This window comes from Ostrinia nubilalis, chromosome 25 (assembly GCF_963855985.1).
Source record: "Ostrinia nubilalis chromosome 25, ilOstNubi1.1, whole genome shotgun sequence".
NCBI lineage: Eukaryota > Metazoa > Arthropoda > Insecta > Lepidoptera > Crambidae > Ostrinia > Ostrinia nubilalis.
The window spans coordinates 6099383-6123706 of NC_087112.1; the positions used below are offsets into that span (position 1 = coordinate 6099383).

A 24324-nucleotide genomic window follows, 5' to 3' on the forward strand; every position below is an offset into this window, starting at 1 on the left:
AGGTCGCCATAGTTATGATCACGATGGACAAGTCATGGAGTGATTAATATTTACAATGTTTTAGATATTTACCGTACTATATTCTCGTAGAGTTACTCGTGGCGAGTGCCAATGCGTGTCAAGCTTAATACAAAGTTGTGTTCCATACTTCGCTTCAAAATTTCCACAACAATATTACGCATTGGTGCCTACTTGAGTTACAGAAAATAAATGAGAATCAACGTCCGACTTTGTGAGCCTGTTGACCACGAAAATATACACAAAGTGATTTTTATCTGGGCCCATTTGAGATCTGTAGTCCATATCTCTTATAGCTTGATCAATTACATTATTAGTGAGCATTTCTTTCATTATTAGCAGTGCTAATCAAGTATCAATATGAGAAGACCGTTTTAGAATCAGGAAAATATTCGTTTTGGATAGACTAATGGCCCATCATCACGGACAATAGCTGGTGAAAAGATCTGATAGGTATACGGTATCAATATGTGAACACTCATACATTTCCTGTTATGTTATCCATGGGTTATTAGGTTTAATAAAACAATGATTCACGTCCTCAATAACAACATTAAGTGGGAGTGAAGTTATAAACTATACCGTACGACAATTAATCACCCAACACTTTAAATAATATAACAGTACCGTTTGCTGAGGAAATTGTGCTGTACTGTGCCTGTGGACTGACTCACCCAATCACTGTTAAAGATTATCTTTTTCTCTTTCACTCTTGCCAGCATCCCAGTGAGAGTGAAAGAAACGACCAGTTTTGCACAGTAGGGCCTCTGTAATAGCGGTTAAGTATGCAAATTCATAAGTGCTCTCTACCTTAAATGGTAAGGACGGGTTGAAATCCCTTGAAACGAATGAATCTCAATCGATAGAATTATATTGTTATTGATCCGCATATTTGGTGCTTTATAACTGCTAAAGGATCTTTTTATTCGAAGGACCAAGTTGGTCCTTCGAAAATTCGAGTCGTTCTAAGAACTCTAATCTGGTAGGTCGACTTTTTGTTTTCAGCTTATTATTTTTTCTTCTCTTGAATTTATTCTGGACGTAATACAACATAATACCGGCGTAATAAATGTAATGAATATGATATACCTCTAACCTAATTAATTGAAAGGCGTAGGTAGTCCCCACAACTCAAGGGAGTTTTTGTGTCCATATAATTCACTAATAATTACCATGAAAACTTAATTTAATAAATTACGAAACTAAGTCCTTTATTTCTGCGCATAACTTAGCTATCTACTATTTTCTAAATGGTATTAATTTCATAAATTGCTAGAAAAAATATTTTAAGGTCCTACTATCTAGCTAATAAGTGAATATACAATACATACGAGCAATATCTGTTAGTTAATAACCGTAAAACGCAACAGCAATAAAGAAAAATAGCAAACAATCGTAATCTTTGACATAATTAATTCAATGCTAATTAACTGGAGGACATAATTACAGTCAATGGTTGATAATATGACGTTTCCGTTGTCTCTGGTCAACGGTCTACGATAAGGATAAAAAATGTACCAGACAGACGGCAAGGGTCAACCCCAGTAGGGTTGTCAGTAGGGCATGAATATCGGAATCTCGGAATCTCGTAATATCGGAATCTCGGACTGCGAGATCCGATATTTCAATTCCGATATTGAGCGACCCAATATCGTAATATCGGAATCAGATAAAAGTTTTAATTGAGATTTTAAACAAATTTAAACTCGCCACAACCTGCCACAAAGCCCAAAGTACATGATTGGCAAAGACCAATGATTTTCTCATGTCTCTCACCATCACTTTTTGTTCCACTACAAATATTTTAATATCTTTACTATTTATGGTTAATTTAACTTGTTCTAAATCAATTTTAGCATTTGCCATAGGTACTTGGTCAACAAAGAACGACATCTCAACTACCTTTCAAACATTAATTTTACTGGACTATGGACCGTCAGTTCTGCGTACTATGCGCCCTGCTCATTGCCACTTCAGCTTGCTAATCCTTTTACTGGACTATGGACCGTCAGTTCTGCGTACTATGCGCCCTGCCCATTGCCACTTCAGCTTGCTAATCCGTCGGGCTATGTCAGCGACCTTAGTTTACGGAACTCCTCATTTCTGATTAGATCTCGTAAAGAAACACCAAGCTTATCCCTCTCCATAGCACGCTGTGCCCTATATTCAAAGGCCACGTTTTCGAGCCGTATATCATCACTGGTAACACACACTAATTGAAGACTTTCGTCTTCGTATTCGACGATTTACATCTTTCTCGAAATTGCATCTAACTACCTAGCTCAGGGGTCGGCAACATTTTGAGGCGGAAGAGCCAAAAATTACTATTTACAAAATTTCAAGTTTTTAAAGAGCCACAATTTTTTTTCTTGCCAACAATAAATCCGTACCGCGCGGGAATAACTTGACATCTCGACCTGCACTTTTTTTTTTTTATTAGCTTAAACGTTTCCTCTACCTTATACCCTTCTGGTATAAAAAACTCAACTCGAAATACCCAAAAATACTTGAAATACAGCTCTTGTTCATAAGTAAATATCTCTAATTTAGGCAATAAATATTTGACATAACGATATATCCAATTAATATTATTCGTATAAACATTTATATTTCGATTTATCAATGTATGTCAGAACATGTATTTGTTAATATCTCGACTTATACATATATGGATTTTCGTTTTTAATTTGACAAAAACAGTTATCAAGTTATGATCCCCTCTGAGTACTAAACATATCCATGATATGTGCAGTTGTCTAGTTATGCACACTGTCAAGAGTTTGGATATTTGGAGTTATCCAGCTATTACATTCGTATAATCATATTTTTTTATGTGTCATTAGCAGTTTTTTAAATATAACATTGTCAGGATTTCGAGTGTCTTTAAATATTTTTTACTTAGCAACCCCTGAAAATATATTTTTATATATTTAAGCGTTAATTATTACTTTTATTACTATTTTCAATAGTTTAAAACTAAATTAACGTTTAAATAGCAAGTTGAAAGTAGAAGGATAAGTTTAGTCAATAGGTAGGTATCTACTAATGTTTTTTCATAACAGACTAAGATTTCGTTTGACAACCGAATATAGTAAGTAAAAAATCTAATAATAAACTTTTAGGTCAACTTTAAGTTCCGGATATTTTTTATAGTCTATTGACATCAATGACATTAATTAGGAATAATGATGAGGTAAGTAGGGTCGATACGCCAGATCTCGTCCATTTAGTGAGTTGGTAGATTTGAGGAATAAAAATAATATACAATTTTTCGTAATCATTTTGAACGAAAAATTGTTGTCATTATGCTCCCTTTAGTCTTTATAAGTATAGTATTAAACTTGCTCTAAACCATTAGAAGTTTTAATATCTTTGTAATATTAATATAATATAGAAAAAATGCATTCAAAATCACTAATAATTAATAACAGCATGGAAATTAAAAAAATATAGATAAAATCTTACTAATTGGTATTCAAAATATTTAGGTATCACACTTAATAATTATAAACATACATTTATATTTTAGTTTATTTCATTTTTTTAAATTTCAATAGTATGGCTCAATTTGCAATATGGTCTCCTCTCTAGGCACAGTTTGCTTTTTAATATTATTTACAACGTCTGTATTTAAAAAATTGTCGTGATAATGTGGACGCAAATTGGCTATCACAAAGGGTAAGCTACATTTGGAGCGTGTATTAGCGTCCAGGAAAAGGCCTAAGTACTGAAAAAAATCTTTGTGTTCGATAAGTCATGTAAATAACGTTTTGAATAATATACAACATGCATTGTTTTATATATTTTAATATCTTAGACCCAGTTAGACCAGACCGCGATCACTTCTGACGCAAAGTGGAAATTTCATTGTAGTAAATTCGCATCCACCTTATTTTAAGTGTCATTAAAATAAAGTACAATCACCGATATCATTATCCGTATTGTATGGTTCATGGTTAAGGCTTAGAGACTGCGGTAAATCCCAAACTAGACCTAAATATATTAAAAACTTACCTTGAAACGCGCACCTGCTCACGTGGGATTTATTTTTGGCAAAAACGGTAGCATGCTATAAGATTTTTTTAATGTGGGTTTACCTGTCATACATTCAGGGAATCATAGCAATAGCTTACGTTCTAGAGTGATCCATCATTTGGACGTGAACTGGACGGTGGACGCGAAAGGGCGTGTCGACATTACGCAAAAATATATCCAGTTAATTTTAATAATTTTAAGCTTAATGGTAAGCCTAAAATAATTAAAATTAATTGTGCTTGTTATGAAGCATGGCTTTTGTTCTTTTATTTGTCTTTTTTTTTAATTTTAAGCAAACGTACAATTATCTGATCAAAAGCAATCATAATCTGCGATTATATTTGATTTTTCTAATAAATTTGTTACTATTTCATTGCAAAAGTGATAAAAATATGTTCTATTTTTATGTTTTGTTTTTTTACTTAAACTTCATTCAAAATAATTAACTTAAATCCAATTTTTACACCTTAAATATTTGTTTTTCTTTGGTGAATAACTTGACAAGTCGTCGGTACACAACTTGACAAGTCTTTTTTTTAATAGATTAAAAAGATAATTTAATCAAATTCTTACGCCAATCGAAAGATACGCATCAAATTAGCTTATTTCAATCATAAAAATATCAATTATCATTAATTCCGATTTACCAGAGAACTCTAAACTTTAAAATCGCTCCCCTGAAAAGTACGCAAAAATGACATGTCAAGTTATTCCCGCGCGGTACGGAAATAGCCTCTATACTTTTATAAAGTTTGTTGATAAAAAAAAGTAATCTATTTATTCATAAGAAAAATATCTATTTATTCATATATAAGTAGTGTTTTTCACAACAAATTATCACATGATATAATGAATAAGATAAAAATGAAAACAATTAAACATTTACTTACTTACAACACTAACTTGTAGGAACTTCAACAACAAACAATTGAGCAAACTGCTGCGGTGAAAAGCGAGTATAAGTAGCTGAGAGATAGAAGTAATGCCTAAACCTCGTTAATCGTTTCAGAACTTTTTTTTATAAAATAAATAATATTTGCGAATGGAACTAAAGAGCCGCAGCCTCACATCCAAAGAGCCGCATGTGGCTCGCGAGCCGCAGGTTGCCGACCCCTGACCTAGCTGATCGTTTGTCCGAGATATTACACATACTTACTTGTCAACAATCTCGATAATCGAGCTCCTAACCGAAACTGGGTAAGGAGCAACATGGACATTCGACATAAGCTTCGTTTTTTCCATATTCATCCGAAGGCCTACCTGTTGGGAAACTCGATTAAGGTCTTCGAGCATTGTGATAAGGTCTTCCAACGGTTCTGCCTTAGTACGCAAAACAGACGGACGATGAGGCAGCAAGGTTCTGAAGTGGAGGCCACGTACCGGAAAGCGTAGCGTAGGACTCATAACCACAAGGTTAGGGCATGGATACCGGTATACCGGTATACCGAAATACCGGTATACCGGTCAAAATTTTCGGTATTTCGATACCGGTATTTAAGGGGAAAATACCGGTATTTCGGTTTTTCGAAAAAAGTCATCTAATTTTGCAATATCGGCAGTTTTTCAACTAATGGAAAGTCATTGATAGGTTTTACACCATCTCTTTTTATTTTTATACTTATTTTTAATATTGATTCAGATGATAATGATTCGAATCATCATATCGATTCCAATAATCGATTGAGTCAAGTCAGAGGTGGAATTGTGTAAAGCAATCGTAATCATTTGACAGTTCATATCGTACGATAAAGTCAGTTATACAAAGCGTTTGACAGAATAATCGTACGTTATGAACTGTCAAATGATAACGATTGCTTTACACAATTCCACCTCAGTTCTGCTGATATCATTGAAGCGAGCACGAGCATCTTAATAAGCACGAAAATATACGTATTAATTAATGACCCTCTCTACGCTCAATGGCTCGTCACCACACGGCCCCCAAATCTTGAAAAAGGCCGTCTTAACCAGCGTATCCCTGTCAAGCCACACGAGTTGGATTTGCCTATCCTTGTACCCAGCCGATCCTTAACTACGGTTGCTGAAACTCTTCCCAGCACTCTCTTAAACGACTCTGACTTATCTACTATGGCTGCTCCTCTTCCTTGCACCCTACTGCACGACTGCGTTGCCTAGCCGTATACCTGGTCCAAGGTTCGACGCCACGAAATCGACTTTGTACACGTGAAAATAGTTTGAATACTATTTCCCGTGCTTGCAACATTTTTCTTTACTGCTTCGCCCCTATTAGACGTAGCGTGATCGTATAATATCCTATAGCCTTCCTCAATTTACGAGCTATCCCACACAAAAATAATTATTTAAATCAAACTAGTAGTTACTGAGATTAGTGCATTCAAACAAACAAACTCTTCAGCGTTATAATATGAAACTGTTGTTGTTGATTATTGGAGTCGAACCTTGGACCAGGCATAAGAATAGGCAACGCAGTCGTACAGGAGGGTGCAAGGAAGAGGGGCAGCCACAGTAGATAACACGAAAATCGTTCAAGAGAGAGCAAGGAAGAGGCGCAGCAACCGTAGTAAAGGAACGGCTGGGATGAAAAAGGATAGGCGAATCCAACTCGCGAGGCTTGACAGGAATACGCTGGTTAAGGTGGCCCTTTTCAAGGCTTGGGAGCCAGCGGATGACGAGCCATTGAACTTGAAGAGGGTCATTAATTATACGCATATTTTTTACTTTGTCGAAGATAAGCACGAAAACGGTTTGTCTAAAATATATGAATTTCGTCTTATTCAATGCAGGATTAAATGCCCTTCACCTGCCATGAAGATCAATTTTTAACCGACTTCAAAAAAGGAGGAGGTTATATGTTCGACTGTATGTATTTTTTTTTTCTATGTATGTTCACCGATTACTCCGTCAATTGTGGACCGATTTTCAAAATTATTTTTTTGTTCGATAGGGTACACTTCTGAGGTGGTCCCATTGTCACCAAATCAGGATCTGATAATGGGATCCTAGGGAAATCGAGGGCAACCCTCAAATTTTATAGGCACGTATATCGTTTTTCAAATTTTTTCTTAAGTTATTCAAGTATTTGCTCCTGGAAATCATCTTCTCATATTGATGAGCTGATGATAGAAGGTAAAACTCCTTAATGCTTAGGAGTTGGAGGATAATTCTTTTAATTTTATAGATAAGTATAGTTTCTAAAGTTATTCAAGTGTTTACATCAGATATTCATCATCTCATCATGTTGAACTGATCATGGTAGGTACAACTCCTTAATGCTTAGGAGTTGGAGGATAATTCTTTAAATATTATAAGTACAAATAGACCAACAGTTGTATTCTTTCATGTTTTTAAGGTGGGCTGACGGTTTAAGATATTTTTAGGTTTCCTATATGGTAACCTGTATTTTGTAGGGAATATTATTTTACACTAGACATGAAGAATATGGTCTCAATGTACTGCCTACCTTCAGTGGTAACATCAAGGTAATAATTAGTTAACTAAAAAGCAAGAAATAAGTAAAATTTTATAAAAAAAAATAAAACCGACTCCAAAAAACCTACACGAATATAACCAAATATTAACTTTATAGCACATGAACTCAATTCCGATATTAATATCGGAATTCCGATATTGAGATCTAATATCGGAATCCAATATCGGAATTGAAAACCTTCCGATATTACATGCCCTAGTTGTCAGTTAAATTATTAAATAAAGAGTGATATGGAGAGTCCATGTTCAACTGGCATGGTTTTTTATTCACAACAAGGAAACTCTTAGCCTGCTTCTTACCTGAGATGGAAAGTGATAATCAAGCCGAAGGTAGAAGCGAAGTTCACTTGGTCTTGGAGGACCACAACAATGCACAGCATGTAAACAGTTACATTATAATATGTCATTCAAGTCTGTATATTGTTGAATCAGTGATATTGAGTTTCAATTCAGTTTTTAGTGTCGTTTCCTTATTTTCTCCGCCTCATGGATTAGGTGTTAATGTCAGATCAACTGACTACCATTATCGTATACCTCTCTTTGACCCAACATTACACGTCAAAGGCGTGTAACCAAAGGAGGACCAAAAGGGAAATGATGACGTCACGATACCATTTGGCAGCCCTAAACGAGCGATGTGGGTCAGAGTATTGTCTCCATTGCTCGTAATCGTAATACAAAGAAACATAAGTGTATTATAGTAGTGTATGATATTTGAGTTATGACCGCTGCCTGCTGGAATATTTATTTTTTATTTTTTTATTTTCTTTATTAGGAAAACATATAACGTCAGTATTGCCGGTTCAAATTCCAGTGGGGTCAAATGAACTTGAGTATGTATTGTATGGGCTGTTTTAGGTTTTGCTAGAGTCTAGAAGCCTTTTTTTTTCTAAAGGTGGCTGATTTTTGTACGTGTAATAAATGGCATCTAACGCTAAAGTTTCACCACCAAACTTTAACCGTATCTACGATAGCCGGTATTTTTTGTAGGAGTTTGACAGATTTTTGACGTTTGTCAAAGTTGAAGTAATATGGTTCAACCCATCCTAAGTTTGGTAAAGTGGCAACCCTAGTAACTGAAATTGTAGTCTCCAAATATTACGTTAACAGAACTGGGTTATCCTGTGCCAAAACTAGAGAAGATCGTACTAAAGACGGGACAGACACTCAAGTATGTATTGTCTCCAGACTTTGAGTTTGAATAAAGTTCTTCTAAGTAGCTCAGATGGAAGAGCAGTCGCCTGGCAAGTGAAAGGTCGTGGGTTCGATTCCTTGGGAAGTTCGGTTTTTTCAACATAATAAAAAAAAGATCTTCTAAAGTTTTTTTTTTCATTTAGGACACGGGTCACCTAGCCATTAAAATTCCACCATAAAGTAAACGAATCATAATAATATTAGAATGCAAATTGCATTTTTACGGAAGAGAGAAAACAAAGGTGAAAGCGGGCATTGTGAGCAAGTAGCGCGCGAACCGGCCATAGACAATGATATCTGTCTGAATTTTGGCGGTGAATTAGAAATTGAAATTGTCTTTTTGTCGACCTAAATTGATAAATGCAACTAATGTTGTTTATCTAGTATATCCATCGTTACCTCTTTAAATTGAATGATTTGCCTGTAAATACATTGGCTGATGGATAAAAGTTTGTATCACTCTCAGATCATAGAATTCTATGATCTGAGGTATCACTGAATAGGCAACGCAACAATGTTTTCGCGACAAACTACTTATACCTTAACCAGACTATAAAAAACATTGGTTTTCAACCGTATCTTCACAGCATAAAGTTCAAATTGATGTGATTGTGGACTCTATAGGTACCATCGCCTGGTTAAGAAGGGTTACTTAAGTCTAGTCTCTCTCCTCACCAAAATAACTTCAGCTGTCTTCTTATACTCGTCGAAATTGACAGTCTTCCAGCTTTTCAAGGGTCATGTAACGCCACATACAGAATAACAAATATCCAGTCTAGGTAGTAAAGCCTCTCTGTCTAACGTTGAAAATAAATTGTTTTCCTACTTTGTATCGTGATCCCTTAATACGCTGGCGGATTTAAGCTAGATTTATTCCAAACATGTTCACCTAAAAGGCTTGTTGGGGAATAGATTTTGGTCTTCATACTGTTCTGTTAAGAATATAACATCAGAAAAAAATCGTTGTTTAGTGAGTCATCATGGTTCATTATACATATTGTTATCTGATGGGAAATACATGTCATTGTGTTATTAACAGTGAGATACATTCTTCCATGGACAAGACAAAAATCATGTCTAATGTCCGTGTTGCACCCACTCCTCTGAAGGTTGGAGACTCTACACTCGAAGTTGTTGACAATTATGTATACCTGGGACAAACAGTCCAGTTAGGTAGATCCAACTTCGAGAAAGAGGTCAATCGTCGAATCCAACTCGGATGGGCAGCGTTCGGGAAGCTTCGCCATATACTCACGTCCGAAATACCGCAGTGTCTCAAGTCGAAAGTATTCGACCAATGTGTGTTGCCAGTGATGGTAGCTATACGGATCTGAGACGTGGTCGCTTACTATGGGCCTCATAAGAAGGCTCAAGGTCACCCAAAGGGCGATGGAGCGGGCTATGCTCGGAGTTTCCCTGCGTGATCGAATCAGAAATGAGGAGATCCGCAGGAGAACCAAAGTAACCGACATAGCTCGCAGAATTGCTAAAATCAAGTGGCAGTGGGCGGGGCACATAGCTCGTAGAGACGATGGCCGTTGGGGCAGGAAAGTTCTCGAGTGGCGACCACGGGCTGGAAGACGTAGCGTGGGCAGGCCTCCTACTAGGTGGACCGACGATCTGGTAAAGGTCGCGGGAAGAGCCTGGATGCGGGCAGCGCAGGACCGTTCATTGTGGAAAACCTTGGAGGAGGCCTTTGTCCAGCAGTGGACGTCATTTGGCTGAAACGACATTCTTCCAATAATTACTAAACATAAGCTAATGAGTGCCAATTTTGGACTATCAGAACTGAACTGGATCTGCAACTTAATCAAACATTTATTCAGCTAAAGTATTAAGAATAAGAAGACCACAACTTCCAACAGATGCTTGATGCTTTGATCAGACTACAACACCCTTAACTGCAGCTGAGGATTTGAATCCCGTAGGGGTTAAATATAGGTCAGGAGCACAGCACACTACAGTCTGGTAATGTTTATTAATTTCCTTCGAGATTAAATAAAGTCTGGTACAATCGCCAGCACATCAGTCTACTTACATTGTTGAAGCAAAATATCACCTTTTACAATACATAAGATGCCACGGTTAGTTTTTGGTGTCCAGTCTGTACCTTTGTCAAAGTCTGCGAACCAGACGACCGCCATTAATATGAAGAAACGATATTTCGCCCTCCGCTCGACCCCAGTTCAGAATTGAGCAGACCTCAATCCGTGTTCGAGAATAACGAGTGACTCACAAACCGAATTAAGACAACATCGAACTGATTCGATTGTGTCGATGTCGATAGATATTAGATAGGTAACGTTTTGGGTCGAATGCTCAACCAAATCTTTCCGAGGAAATGAAGATCCAACCAAAAAGTCATATGGTTTTTATAGACGATACGAACATTGAGTTCTTCATCATCAACTCATCTCATGTCATAGGACGTCCACTGCTGAACATAGACCTCCCCCAATGCTTGCCAGGTTGGTAGTGGCCTGCTTCCAGCACCTTCCTGAGTTCTGCATTGAGTTCTAATGATGGTAAAAGATCACTAGCTGCCCTTTGAACAGCACCAAAAGAGTGGCTTATTGCGAAAAGCAAACTAATTTGACGATCGAAACGATAGACCAATAGCCAACAGGATAAAAAATTCGAAATAAACCTACCTAAATAACTTTTTATGCAAAATATGGCCAAATAAAAAGGAATACCTGTTCTCTCAGTTATTATAACTACCTCTTTCGTACCTATTTACTGGCTGAAATTCCCCAGTCGAGTTGTTATTTACCAGTTCAGCGATGTTGTGCCCTAAACAGGCTTTTGATTAATTTACTTGATATCCGACCGAGTCTTCCTTCCCACGCTTGATCATATTTGACGCTTATTTTAGGTGTCGTAAACACGCTTTTAATTTACTTCATGAATATAGGTAGCAAAATCTATATTACAAAAACGGGACCTTTGAAATTCATGTCTACTTATTCAATTCAATGACAATCAGGTGTAGTCTTCTCCGAATCTAGGCCCTACAAATCAAGTCTTGTCTTGTCATTTCTCATTTTCTTTTTACTTTTGCTGAAACTCCTAAGGAGGGAATCCAAGAACTTCACAATACAATAGAAGATCTTTGAAAGAATCTTTTTTAAGCACACCGTACAATTCTCTTCCGCATGTTGTTTACTCTCCAACCGTCCACTCACCGAGGGGCGATAGTACATTCAATTCGCTATTTACACCCATTCGAAACGTCCTAAATATGCCCTTGACACGGCCGCGATTCAGTGACCCGGGAATTACATCATTAGAGACTAAAATAGAAGCACTCTGAAGCCTAACTCACCTAACTGTTGAACTTCGCTCTCTTTGGTCACATTGAACCACTCATAAAAGTTTTTTTATGCAGAACAAGGCAGGTATTTGACCGCAATAGCACCTGATGCTGTCTAGAACTAGAATAATATCTGCCATGTAAATTAGACGATGTTTTCTTTCTTCAGTAACTCTGGATTTATTTTTCCAAATATGTTGATGGAACAAATAATGGTTATAAATGGTCAGATAATGTGACTTTGGTAATTCTAATTCCTAGATTGTGGATGGAACTTTATTTTTCAAAGATGTAGCTAGAATAAATATTGGGAAGATTTATGGTTCGATAACGTCACTTTGCCAGTCCTAATTCCTAAACTATTGATTGTACAAACAACAGGTTTATGGGCCTTCCCCTTAGACTTAAAAGTAATCGAATCCCAAAGTTCTTTACCCGAGTCCTTCTCAAGAAAGGCTAGACCCTACCTCACCCAATTCCCAAACGTTTGCTGACCAAATTAAACGGACTAAGTAAACATAGACCTTTCAGTTTTAGGTTTATTTTCTTTAGAAATAAACTGCGTGGATGCCGTTTGTTTCTGTTTTCGAACTACCTAGTATGTAGTCCTACGTACATTTTCAAGATCCTTTGGGAAATTCGTATGATACTTCGCGGCTGTTTTTCGAAGTGGAAATACCTCCACCTTCTTGTTATGTTTTATGGAAAGAGGTTTGCGTTTGCAATTTAATAATCTATTGCTATTGACGTCAGGTTTGTTTTGACGTTTTGTGTCTAAATTTGCCGCTTAGAAATTAAACAAATAAAGGCAGTTTACTAATAGTTTTTGTATTAGTTAAATGACGAGGTGCCTTAACATCTGTTTCTTTTTGTTACAGAAACGAAGGAATGGCGAGACCGACGCCGCCCGATGCCTCGTCAACGAAACCGTTATGAATTGACGCGAGAGCATTACGAAGCCAGTTCCTTGTTATGTCTGTGATCCCGGCTTAGCTTGTGATAGATATGGATACCCTGCACGTGGTGCATGCCCACAGCAAGGGCTCCAGTCGGAGCCAGTCGCCGTCGACAGCAGACCTGGCGAGGGACCCGGCGGTGGTGACGGATGACGCCGTCATCAGGTCCAGGGTCCAGTCGCCTTCGAGCGTGCACCATGTCGTCAGCGTGAGTAGACTGTTTTATGTTCAATCGTTATTAAAATTTCTTATCGATTAGAGTCGCTTCTCAAACTAAATTTTAAATAAACAACCTAACGTTTTATGTTCTACATGCTCCCTTCACCATCATGTTATTTGGTGTCCATTTTAGAAGCACAGCCCTTTCTAATTTTCCGGAAACAAATAGATAGAGGACTTGGCCTACCCTCTGATATTATCCAGCAGGTCATTATGTCATGTGTTGTGACTTGATATCCCAATTGTGAGTCGTAAAGCATGTACAGAAGTATAATTTAATAACATATTTTATTGCTCTACCTATTAGTTAAATGAAATTAACTTTTTAACGCCACTTAACCCCTCAAATTATTTTACTACATTAAAATGTGGGAAAAATTTCACCGCTAGTAATACAAAGACCCAAAATAGCCGCCGTAAGTACCGCTTCATTCATTTTAATATGACTTAATTCGTCACACTTAGCAAACCATTCGGGACCATTCATGGATTAAGTCACGCACTTTCCCTTAAGTGCTGGTTAGGGACAGCATTGTGTATAAAAGTTATTATTTTTTATTGAATTATTATAATCTATAGGCGTAGGCCAGATGACGGTACACAGAACTTGACACTGTGGCATCTTATGTTAATTGAATAGGGGCTATTTCTTAATAGCAATCAATAGTCTGATGTCATATGATATTCTTCTGTCTTATATTCACCCTAATATTTTATCAGGGTCAGTCAGGGACTCTGCCTTAGTTTTAGCGGGTGTACCAGTGTACCTATACTGTAGTAATGTATAGGTACACTGGTAATGATCTATATTTATTAAGTTTCGGAATATTAAAACAACTTCAATAACAACCTATTTCTAATAACCTATTTCATAATCTAATACACATTGTCATTAACCTACCTAAAGATAAATAATATGGGCGTAGAAGACTAATAGCAGGTCCACTAGTTTACCACAGCTCTGAAATAAAATGATTTTGTAGTAATTACTTACGTCATTTATTATGACATCTTATTATATCGCGTGGGCTGCAAAAATCTGGTGACAGACCGTATGGTTATGGCGTCTGATATAGCCCAAGTGCCTTCTGAAGTACAGAATCGACTTAGACAGTCAGAAAGATCGTAGAAATCGTTTAATTTTTTGCAATTAGACTTTTAAAGGCGTAAAACGTCCACAAGGACAACCTCACCTCATAAAGGTAGCAGGAAGGTGCTGGATGCAGCAGGCCGTTACCAACCGGTTATTATGAAAATCATTGGGGGAGGCCTATGTTCAGCAGAGGACGTCCTATGGCTGAAATGATGATGATGATGATGCTTATAAAAGGCGCTTGTACACGTCCCACATACCCTGCCACCGCTTCAGGAGAATGATGAGGGCCTAAGCTAAGAAAAAACAGAACAAACTCAGTCACTATTGTCATTTGATTATTTCTAGCCAAATAGGGACCGTTCGTTCGCTCACATCCAGGTTCTACCCGCGACCTTTACCAGATCGTTGGTTCACCTAGTGGGAGGCCTGCCCACGCTACGTCTTCCAGCCCGCGGTCACTACTCGAGAAATTTTCTGCCCCAACAGCCATTTCTGTCCGTCTCTACGAGCTATGTGCCCCGCTCACTGCCACTTGATTTTAGCAATTCTGCGAGCTATGTCGGTAACTCTGGTTCTCCTGCGGATCTCCTCATTTCTGATTCGATCACACAAGGAAACTCCGAGCATAGCCCGCTCCATCGCCCTTTGGGTGACCTTGAGCCTTCTTATGAGGCCCATAGTGAGCGACTACGTTTCAGATTCATATACCATCACTGGCAACACACACTGGTCAAACACTTTTGTCTTGAGACACTGCGGTGTTTATTAGAGACCGACAACATCACAAAATCACCTAGAAAAATTAATTTTAGTTAATCGTCTCTCTCTATATTTACTAGATAACACTGTGGATAGAAACCAATATGTGAGATTGACGCAGATAGGTGTCTCCGAATGCTAAACGGCTAGGATTGGTGCCAAAATTCTGCACGATAAAAATTACTCTGCAGATAATCTTCCGACGCATTCATTCATATCGTGATTAATTAACGATGTTGACTTAAAGCTAAACACTGTGGCTTTTATGTAGTTAAAATAAGGTCGAATTTTTAACAAAAATGTAAATCTGATATGCCATCGTCGTCTGTACACTGTGTTGAGAAAAATTAGCTGTGTGGTTTTGAACTTCCTTCCCGGGGAGATATTTCGAAAATTAGGAGGCTTTATTTAAATAAAATAATGATGAACTTAAATTGCCTGATTTCCATTGCTATTTTCAGCAGTCTATCTATACTTCAAATACGTGAATGACTTATGACCCCTCTGAAAAGTCTAGAGATCGTAATCTATCCAAGTGATCCAAGGTCTATTTTGGAATTTCTGAAATTCTCCTCATTCTACATAATTTTAGTAAAACTTAATACCACATAGTATACTGGGACACTAACTTCTTCGTCTGGATAGACTTAAAAAAAGGACACAAAGTTCACGCTCTCAGAGATTTCAGGTACTTTGAAACTACTTGAAACTTGCGAAATACATTTTCTACTTGATGAACTCCAATTGGATTTTCTATTTAACAATACGATGATAAGATTGTTCATAGTGTACATTATTAATGATCCTTTCAATTTGGTATTCTATTAACAATTTCATGATTGGTTGAATAGCACATAGTGTGCATTATTATTTAGCCAGTTACGGCAACAGTGAAAGTTTTAACCACGAATGTGTTTAGATTTCACTCATAAATAAACACTTATCACCTTTTCTTAATTACATTTAGGTTCTATAATTATGATATTACGTTAATTATTTTAGTAAATGAGTTATTTCGTGTCATAAGTTGACGTCTTTTTATAAATAGCAAAAAACGCGAAGTCTATTTACGTAATTATGTACTCGTATGTGTAAGATGTTGAATAATTTACTTTCAGCTTATTTAAATTCGTAAAAGGCATGTTACCGTCAAAACTTAGGCGTGTTCAAAACACTTTAACATAATATACTAGCTGGTACCTACATCTCAAATATACAGTTCGAGACAATACGAGTATAAAGGTGGATAAAATTTTTGCTTCAAATTAAATTATTAAGACAGAGTGAGAATAATATTTGCTAAATCCATAGTATCACAATACACATTTATTCTTACACTACAGCAAAATACTAATTTAAAATATTTTGTTGTATGTCAAAAACTCCTGTCTCTTTTTGTAGAATATCCTTTGTTTTATACAAAGCCTAATAATTACTTATGCAAAACCCTTCAGAAAATCTTGACACTAATGCAGCTTTAACTACAAAATTGTCATAGCACGATATATCGACAGCTGAGTACGTATGTTACATACAATATATCGCCTTTTATAATGGTCTTGGCACGGCCAGTGGTGTTGTTATAATTTACATGAAGAACGCCTGAGGCGACGGTATTTTGTTGGCGCCAAAACTATCCAATCGGTATTGCTTTTAAAACGCAAGCCGTAATTTGTTTTAAGTTTTATAAATCTACTAGCTTTGCTACCCTTGGCTTTGCTCGCGCGTATTTTGGTCTGTCTCAGTCTTCTTCAAAATATGTATGAAAGAAATGTGACAAATAAGCGAAAATTGTGTCTCCCTAACCCAACCCGTGGAGAGTGTTGGCCAAATCCTTCATTTGTCCTGAAAATTGGTGATGAATAGTATAAAATGGATGATATGAGTATGTATGATATGATAACGTTTCTCCCATACTGCCAGTTGTGCCCTGGAAAGGGCCTATGCACTGATGACTATTTCATTTCATTTAAGATTTTGACCTTAATCTTCCTATTTCCTGGTCCTCATTGAACCATCGTCAACAGAAACATTGAACCCTAGTTTACATTACAAATTCGCTCTAAAATTGATATGAGCAATATTGTTCTAATTCTACGAGTAATACTCGGTTATTTAGCACAAGTGTAGAAACATTGTAATCGCCAAACGGTTTGTTCAAACAGATTTATTTATAAACGGCTAGTTTAGCGGCTGTTGTTTGATGTTTGATTTATACTGCATTATCCTTGGATCTGTGTATCATTTTGAAATCAATTGGAGGTTCTGTAACTGTTGTAATCTGTGATTGTAAAAGGATTTCAACTTCGAAGTCTAATTGATGCGTGTTGGTTTAATCTATTGTTAAGTTTAGGATGTTTGGTTGTTTTAGGTTTAGGGGAGTTAAGAAATTCACTTCGTAATCGGACTACTTATGGGTTCAGACCAAATTAGCTTCTGTCTCGATTGTTCGTAATACAAAGATGACTATTTATGGCTCAAAGCGGGATTTTTTAACACCAATCAAAACCGATACAGATGTTTTCCCGAGTCGTTAACTTAAGATTAAGTAAACAATACATAGAAATATTTGAAAATAAAGGACAAGTATTTGCCAATACTTCATTAAACTGTCATAACTAATATCTTCGAGACACATACATGTATACAAAATTCAACTTACGGCAGTTTCAAAGTTATCTTCACCGACACGTCTAAAAGTTTATCTGTCAATTAAAGTTCACCACTGGGTGTCTCAATTACAGGGGGTTCGGTCATTACCCCCGCAGGGCTATGCCACAAGCTATGCGGGTATCTGACATCTTTGGCGTAGGGTTGGCAAATTAACCTTCTTAAAGCTGGTAAAAAAAAAGTTATTCGTTAGCTCATTAGTATCAGACTAGCTTATAAAATATAACTTAGTACCTATCGCAATTATCAATAAAGGTTCCTAAAAATAATATTCGCCGAATAAAGAATATGATGATTAATTAGCAAAAAAATGTATGGCAGATTATGTGTATTATTGTCTAATGATTGTCTGACATGCCTACGCCTTTTTGCTGACTCAACTCATTAGGGAACAATACTAGAAATGATGTACCAAATAATTAATGTATTTCTTTCACATACAAAACGACCGGCAACCCTACTGCCAGTCGCTACCGACTGAACTTGATAACATCTAATGAACATGGTGTGAAATGTGACATGTTTGTTGGAATACACTGATTTCTTTGTAATGGCGTCAAGTTTGAAGGCTTTTAAATTAAAGTACTTTATTTTCTAGCTAGCTTCTGCCCGCGGCTTCACCCACGCAAATTCGATTCGTGAATAAGTTAAAATATCGAAAATAGTTTAAAACGTTTATTTAGGCGTAGAAACAGACACAATAAAGACGAATACATAGAAAAGGCACAATAGGATTATAGGACGTTCTGTCGATTAAATTCCAATCCCAAACATTGTGGGCACAAAGTACTAATGAAGTTTGAAGTTTTCAAAAGACGTCCACTGCAGGACAAGGATTTCTTTATATCTATATCTACCAAAACCACTGGTCTTGTTGCCAGCACGCTGCCCGCGTCCAAGCTCTTTCCCTAAACTTCACAAGATCATCAGTCCACCGTATTACAGATAGTAGGATATGAATATTGATTAGTTTAATAGCAAATATCTTGTTTCTTTTTCAGGAGCCGTCTTCGACGTCGTCATCAAGGCATGGGGAGAGGCCACATCACGTCAAGTCGCACTCGAGGGACCTCGGCAACAGTCCCCTGTCTGCTAACACCACCGGCAATAGCACCAGAGAGTGAGTAACTTTATTTAAACCTCCGCTACACTCGCGAACTTGGCCTAAGTTAACGAAGCCAAAGTTGCCCCCTAAGGCTAAAGTAATCCACAAATACAGTATTATACCTAAAAAGAATAAGAACTGTCGTTTGTTTTAATTAAAGTTAAAAAAAAAAACAAAATAAGTCCACCAAATTGATTAGTACAGTACTAGAACCACGCCAGATATGGCGACGTGGTGCATACCAACCTAGATGGCGCTCTCTCTATACTGTTAGCTCGCGATGTTAAAGATTTTTCCCATCTTAATACCTTCGCTACCGCTACACTACTGGCTGGCATTTCGATGAAGACTTCGGGGTAGTCAACCAAAGTCCGAAGCGCGTAGCCACACACTCGTGCAACTTCGCGAGGAACTCTCGGAAGGCACGCACGCCTTTTTTTTAAATGCATAACAAGGCAGGTATTTGACCACTATCGCACCTGGTGTTAAGTGGGATGTCTAGGTCTAGTCTAGGATGGTACATATCTGCCCTGTAAGTGCCTATTCACTCTCGCCTTGAAAAATCCTTAAAATAAATATCCTTTCTGTTCCAGTCTGGAAGACTCCCCACAGAAGAAGATACTTTCCAGCGTGATAGCTCCTGGCGACTACTCGAGCGCGGTGTTCAGTCCTAACGTTTCGTATGCGTTATCTTCGGCAGACGAATATGGCTCCCCGGCGTATAGAGGTATACTTTTTAGTTTTATTTGGATATAATAAGACTCAAACTAAGGTTTATTGCTAGACTCACAGCACTGAAGCTGTATTTGCATTCACTTGTCGCTACTGTAGAGTAAGGCCCTGTCTTTCGCTAGTGGCTGAAATAATGGCGCCAACATTTGTTGAATTCACCAGGTTGGCTCCACTGTAAGCCTTGTCAATCACCAGCGGTGCCAACTGTTAAGTATAAAAACGATAACCCTCGCTGAGTAGTTGACATGACTTGAATTTACACATATAAAACGAAAGATTACGAATTAATTATTAAAATAACTTTGACCTAATAACAATAATCTTTACTTTTCAGGTCAAGACGGCGATTACACTAATCAAGGTAACAGTCTTATCTAGTTTTACAAATTTATAATATTAGATGTAATAGTCATTAAAATTCTGTATATTTAGCTTTTTTTTCTTGACAGCTTCTGTGTATTTTTGTTTATTAAAAAGAGTATTCCGAATTTGACAGATGAGAATGATGGTGGCACAAGCGTGACGTCATCAAAGGCGTTAGCTGCCATTGCGCACCTCAACTCCAAGATTGAACGCACGAAGGACTTGATACGGTTCGAACAGACTATTAGGGATGGTGAGAAACAGTTTACATTTTTAATGCGATAACTGCAAACTGACATTCACTGCTTACACTCGTTTGTCTCCTCAAATAAAAGAATTCCCAATCATGGGTGTGATGTGAGGTGAGCCTAAATTTTAAATATACTCTTATGTAAAATATCTATCAGCCTCGGACCTCCTCACTGATTCAGAAAAACAAAATCCAAAGTACCCCTCTGAGTCAGAGACTAAAGAGTACAGTTCTGGTTCGATTCCCAGTTTGGTTACAAGATTTCTGTAATCTTCCTGATTGGCTGATCTGATCATAATAAATACTCAGTGCTGTTCAAATAAAGCTACCTAATTTGTTAAAATTTAAAACTAAATGCACAAATTGACAATCTAATCAACCTTAAATCGAAAATATATTCTTTCAGATAACGTAAATGAATACTTGAAACTAGCAGCGAACGCTGACAAGCAGCAGTTACAGCGCATCAAAGCGGTTTTCGAGAAAAAAAACCAGAAGAGTGCGCTCTGCATAGCTCAGTTACAGAAGAAGTTAGAAGGCTACAACAAACGCATCAAGAACTGGGAGGTGAGACGCTGTCCCGCTCACACACACCCTCTCGCTCTTACACCGTCTAGCTTGGGGCCACGCCCACTTTTCGTCTCTGTCACTTTACTAACACTCTCTTTCATACACACATTTCAACACTTTAAAAAGGTAGATTCTAAAAAGTATATGAAGAAATTCCCGATCAGCGAATACGCAGAAAGAATTCAACGGTAAGAATGGTATGGTTAATCATATAATAAGTAGTGTATCTACGAAAACTACTCGTATAGCATAATCTCATAGCTTGATATTAGTGATAGGAATCAGGCGATTGGAAGTTGGAACGGATTCTCAAACCATTTAGACGTTCCGAGAGGGTAGAGGGTGAAAGGGAGGGCAGCTACTGAATACTGCATACATAACAATGTTATTGTTCATAAGTGTCTAAGAGCTGGGATCTTGCCTTAAATATCTAATTTGCCCCAATCACACTGCCACTGTCCAAATCTGGGTACGCCCATAAGGGCCCTCGCCCACGGCGACTTTTTGTAGCGATGCAGTCGCGCTGCTATAACGCGTTAGTAGCACGTTGGCATCACTTCTGTAGCGAAATGCGACTAACGCGAATCAGAATCATCATTTATTTGCTATAAATGTGGTACAGGAGATGGATACAGTTAAAGGTTAGGTCTCACAATTAGTCATTTCTGACATGCAAATATAAAATTAATTAATTATTAAACATTTCAATAAATTCCAATATTATCAATGTAAGATGTCGCGCGTTAGTAGCGATGCTGTCGCTCGTTTACGAAACTCGCCATAAAACTCGCCGTGGGCGAGTGCCCTACAACCAAGTAACCAAAACAATACTGCACATTACATACAACAGCTACTCATATAATAATTCCCTAACACATTAACTCAAGCCTCCAAATAAGGCGGCTTTTTTGCTCAACGCATCAACATTAACCAAGTACTTAGTACTTAGCCTTCGGTCCCGTTAACTTCCAGCTGCTGGCAGCGAGCACAGTCGTCTCGACTGACGGCGGACGACCGCTCAAACTGGACCGACGACTGATGACAAGCCTCACTCGAAAACAACTTGCCGTAAGCGCAGCTTAAACAATCGGCAATGCATATTAACATGACCGACTTTAGACACCAATGAGAAAGCGAGATCAATGAAAAAGAAGTCTTAAAATGTCCAGAGACTTATTGATTTAAGATCTAGTATAAATAGCAAATGATTGGATATTAGAGATGGGTTATACTAGGTAAATTTGATACTAGGTGCACCTGTTCCTAGTATTTATTAATACTCGATCCAAATACCTATTCCACCTAGTACGTAGTAATAATAGCATACTTGACGCGACTAGTGCGGACTAATCCATGTAATATGACTTTAAAATACAATTTTCTTTGAAAAGATACAACCGTAGTATGAATAATGCAATTTGAAATTGACTAATAATTCCTCCCTTCATACTTCAACAGGCTTAGGACTGTCAACTTAAAAATTGGCGTATTTAAAAGATATCAATTTCATAAAATTATTTACATATTTTTTTGCTTTTTTACATGAATATGGTTTGACTACGTTTGTGTGCGTTTGCTTCGTCGCGCTCAAATTTGTTTGGTCAGACAGAGACGGAGTGAATCTCTACGTTCGCACATAAGCTTAGCGAGAAATACTAGGTGCGCGTAATACACGACTACGGATTACGCAATAATAACCTCTATTACTTTGATGGTAGGGTCGTAAATAGTGTAATTTATAATATACTAGGTGGATCAAGTATTTAAAAAATTGGAATAGGTGCCGCCTAGTACTGTAAAATACCTAGTGTGTGGATCTGTTCTAGTGTCCGACCGAAACTAGTTTTACGACCGAAACCGAAACCGAAAACGAATTTCGGCAACGGTGTCTATTTCGGCCGAAACCGAAACCGAAACTTCCTTACAAGGCTCATATTTTGAGGGAAAAATAAAGAAAACGTTATTATAGTCAGGCAGTCTTTATTGTTTTCTCTTTAAATTGCATTAAAATTGAACTTATAAAGCGCCTTTTTACTCTAAAAGGTGTCAAATTATGTACCTATTAAAAAAGAAAAAGAAGGATTTATCTATAGTCTAGATTTTTTTAATTACTCGCAATATTCAGGACATCTACATAACCCGTCCCTTGGTCGGGTCTTTTCTCAAAACAAAATTGGTAGTAGGTACGTAAGTTAGTATCTAGGTGTAGGTACTTGCCACTTGGATACCTTGGTGATAAATACTAAAATGAACTTTGAAACTCTGAATCCATAAATTATCACCATGAAAATATTTTACTATGCACTATAGTCATTACTAACTACCTAACTAATGTTTGTTTACATATGGCATTTTCGGACCAAAAAATAAAATTTAATTAGATTAAACTTGATTATACTTTTATCAGTCATATTGAATATTTTTTTTATGTTTACTACCCGCTCTTATGTTATAACGACATAAAACGAGATAAAACTTACCAAATTTAAAATAAATCACTCGAAAACTCGCCACCACAACAAAACAAAACTAACAGCAAACAAACAAGCGAGCGAATCACGACATTGGCTCTGATCGGATTCATAATCATCATCATCAAAATCTGTAATACAGATTTTCTTAAAATCTACAATAGGCACCAGCTCTCACAATGCTAATCTATAGTTTAACAGATATCTATATTATACGAAATGTTTTTCCTAAATGTTGTAAGAGAAATAAATAAATAAATTATTCACTCATTCAACGCGCCGAACATGACCGATAACAGTGCGGAAACTCCCGAATGCACATTCGGTTTCGGTCGTAGTTTCGGCAAGTTTGCCGCCGAAAACGAAACTAAACCGAAACTCGTGTTTTTACCGAAACTCAACCGAAAACGAAACCGAAACCGAACATTCGGTCGGACACTAATCTGTTCTAGTAAATACGTCTCATCTCTATTGGATATAATATAAGAAACTAAGTAAATATTTCAGTAAATATTTGGTGTACCTAATAAATAAATAAATAAATAATAAATCGCCTCTCCCAAAAGATGCGACATAACTTAATATCCCGGCAATGGACATGGCGCACAATTTTTGTTGAAGATGCCAAAAAATACTACAAAAAATTAGAATGAATACTGTATTTTTACTTTTTTGATATCTTTAAAAATGACTGAAATATTGAAGCTCAAAGTGCGCTCTCCCGCTAGGAGCGATTTTCCGCGCGGATTTTGAAAATGTGACGTAGTAACATGAAAAGCTGCATGTAAGATATTATCTGTGTACAATGGTTAGAATGGTTAGTAGGGGAGCCGAAGCGGGGATTTCGGGACTTACTAAAGAGTGGCAGACTAACATACAAGGAAATACTTTGTACCTGGTTGAGTACCTCTAAGTATGAATTTTTGATATAAAACGGCATTAGTTCTTATGCCTCTCACCCAAAAAATACCTCAATTAAGCCCAAATTTGAGACCGCAGCCAAACTTTGAGTGACGATGGAAACTAGCCTAGATGGAGGACACATGAAAATGTCTTTCATTGATAAAGACTTATTATTTACCATACCTTATCATTTTGTATT

The 24324-nt window shown here is 37.1% G+C and overlaps 1 protein-coding gene across 3 annotated transcripts in view; it reads left to right on the forward strand.

The window, feature by feature from the left end:
• LOC135084177 (transmembrane and coiled-coil domains protein 2) overlaps nt 1-24324 on the forward strand; it is a 66724-nt gene that overhangs the window by 13102 nt on the left and 29298 nt on the right. For all 3 annotated transcript variants that reach the window (XM_063978915.1, XM_063978913.1, XM_063978914.1), the window contains exons 2-7: nt 12910-13195; nt 18733-18851; nt 19430-19563; nt 19903-19929; nt 20065-20184; nt 20588-20748. In XM_063978915.1, coding sequence (XP_063834985.1) covers nt 13037-13195; nt 18733-18851; nt 19430-19563; nt 19903-19929; nt 20065-20184; nt 20588-20748 — 720 coding nt within the window. In that variant the 5' untranslated portion in view covers nt 12910-13036. The remainder of the gene's footprint in view (nt 1-12909; nt 13196-18732; nt 18852-19429; nt 19564-19902; nt 19930-20064; nt 20185-20587; nt 20749-24324) is intronic.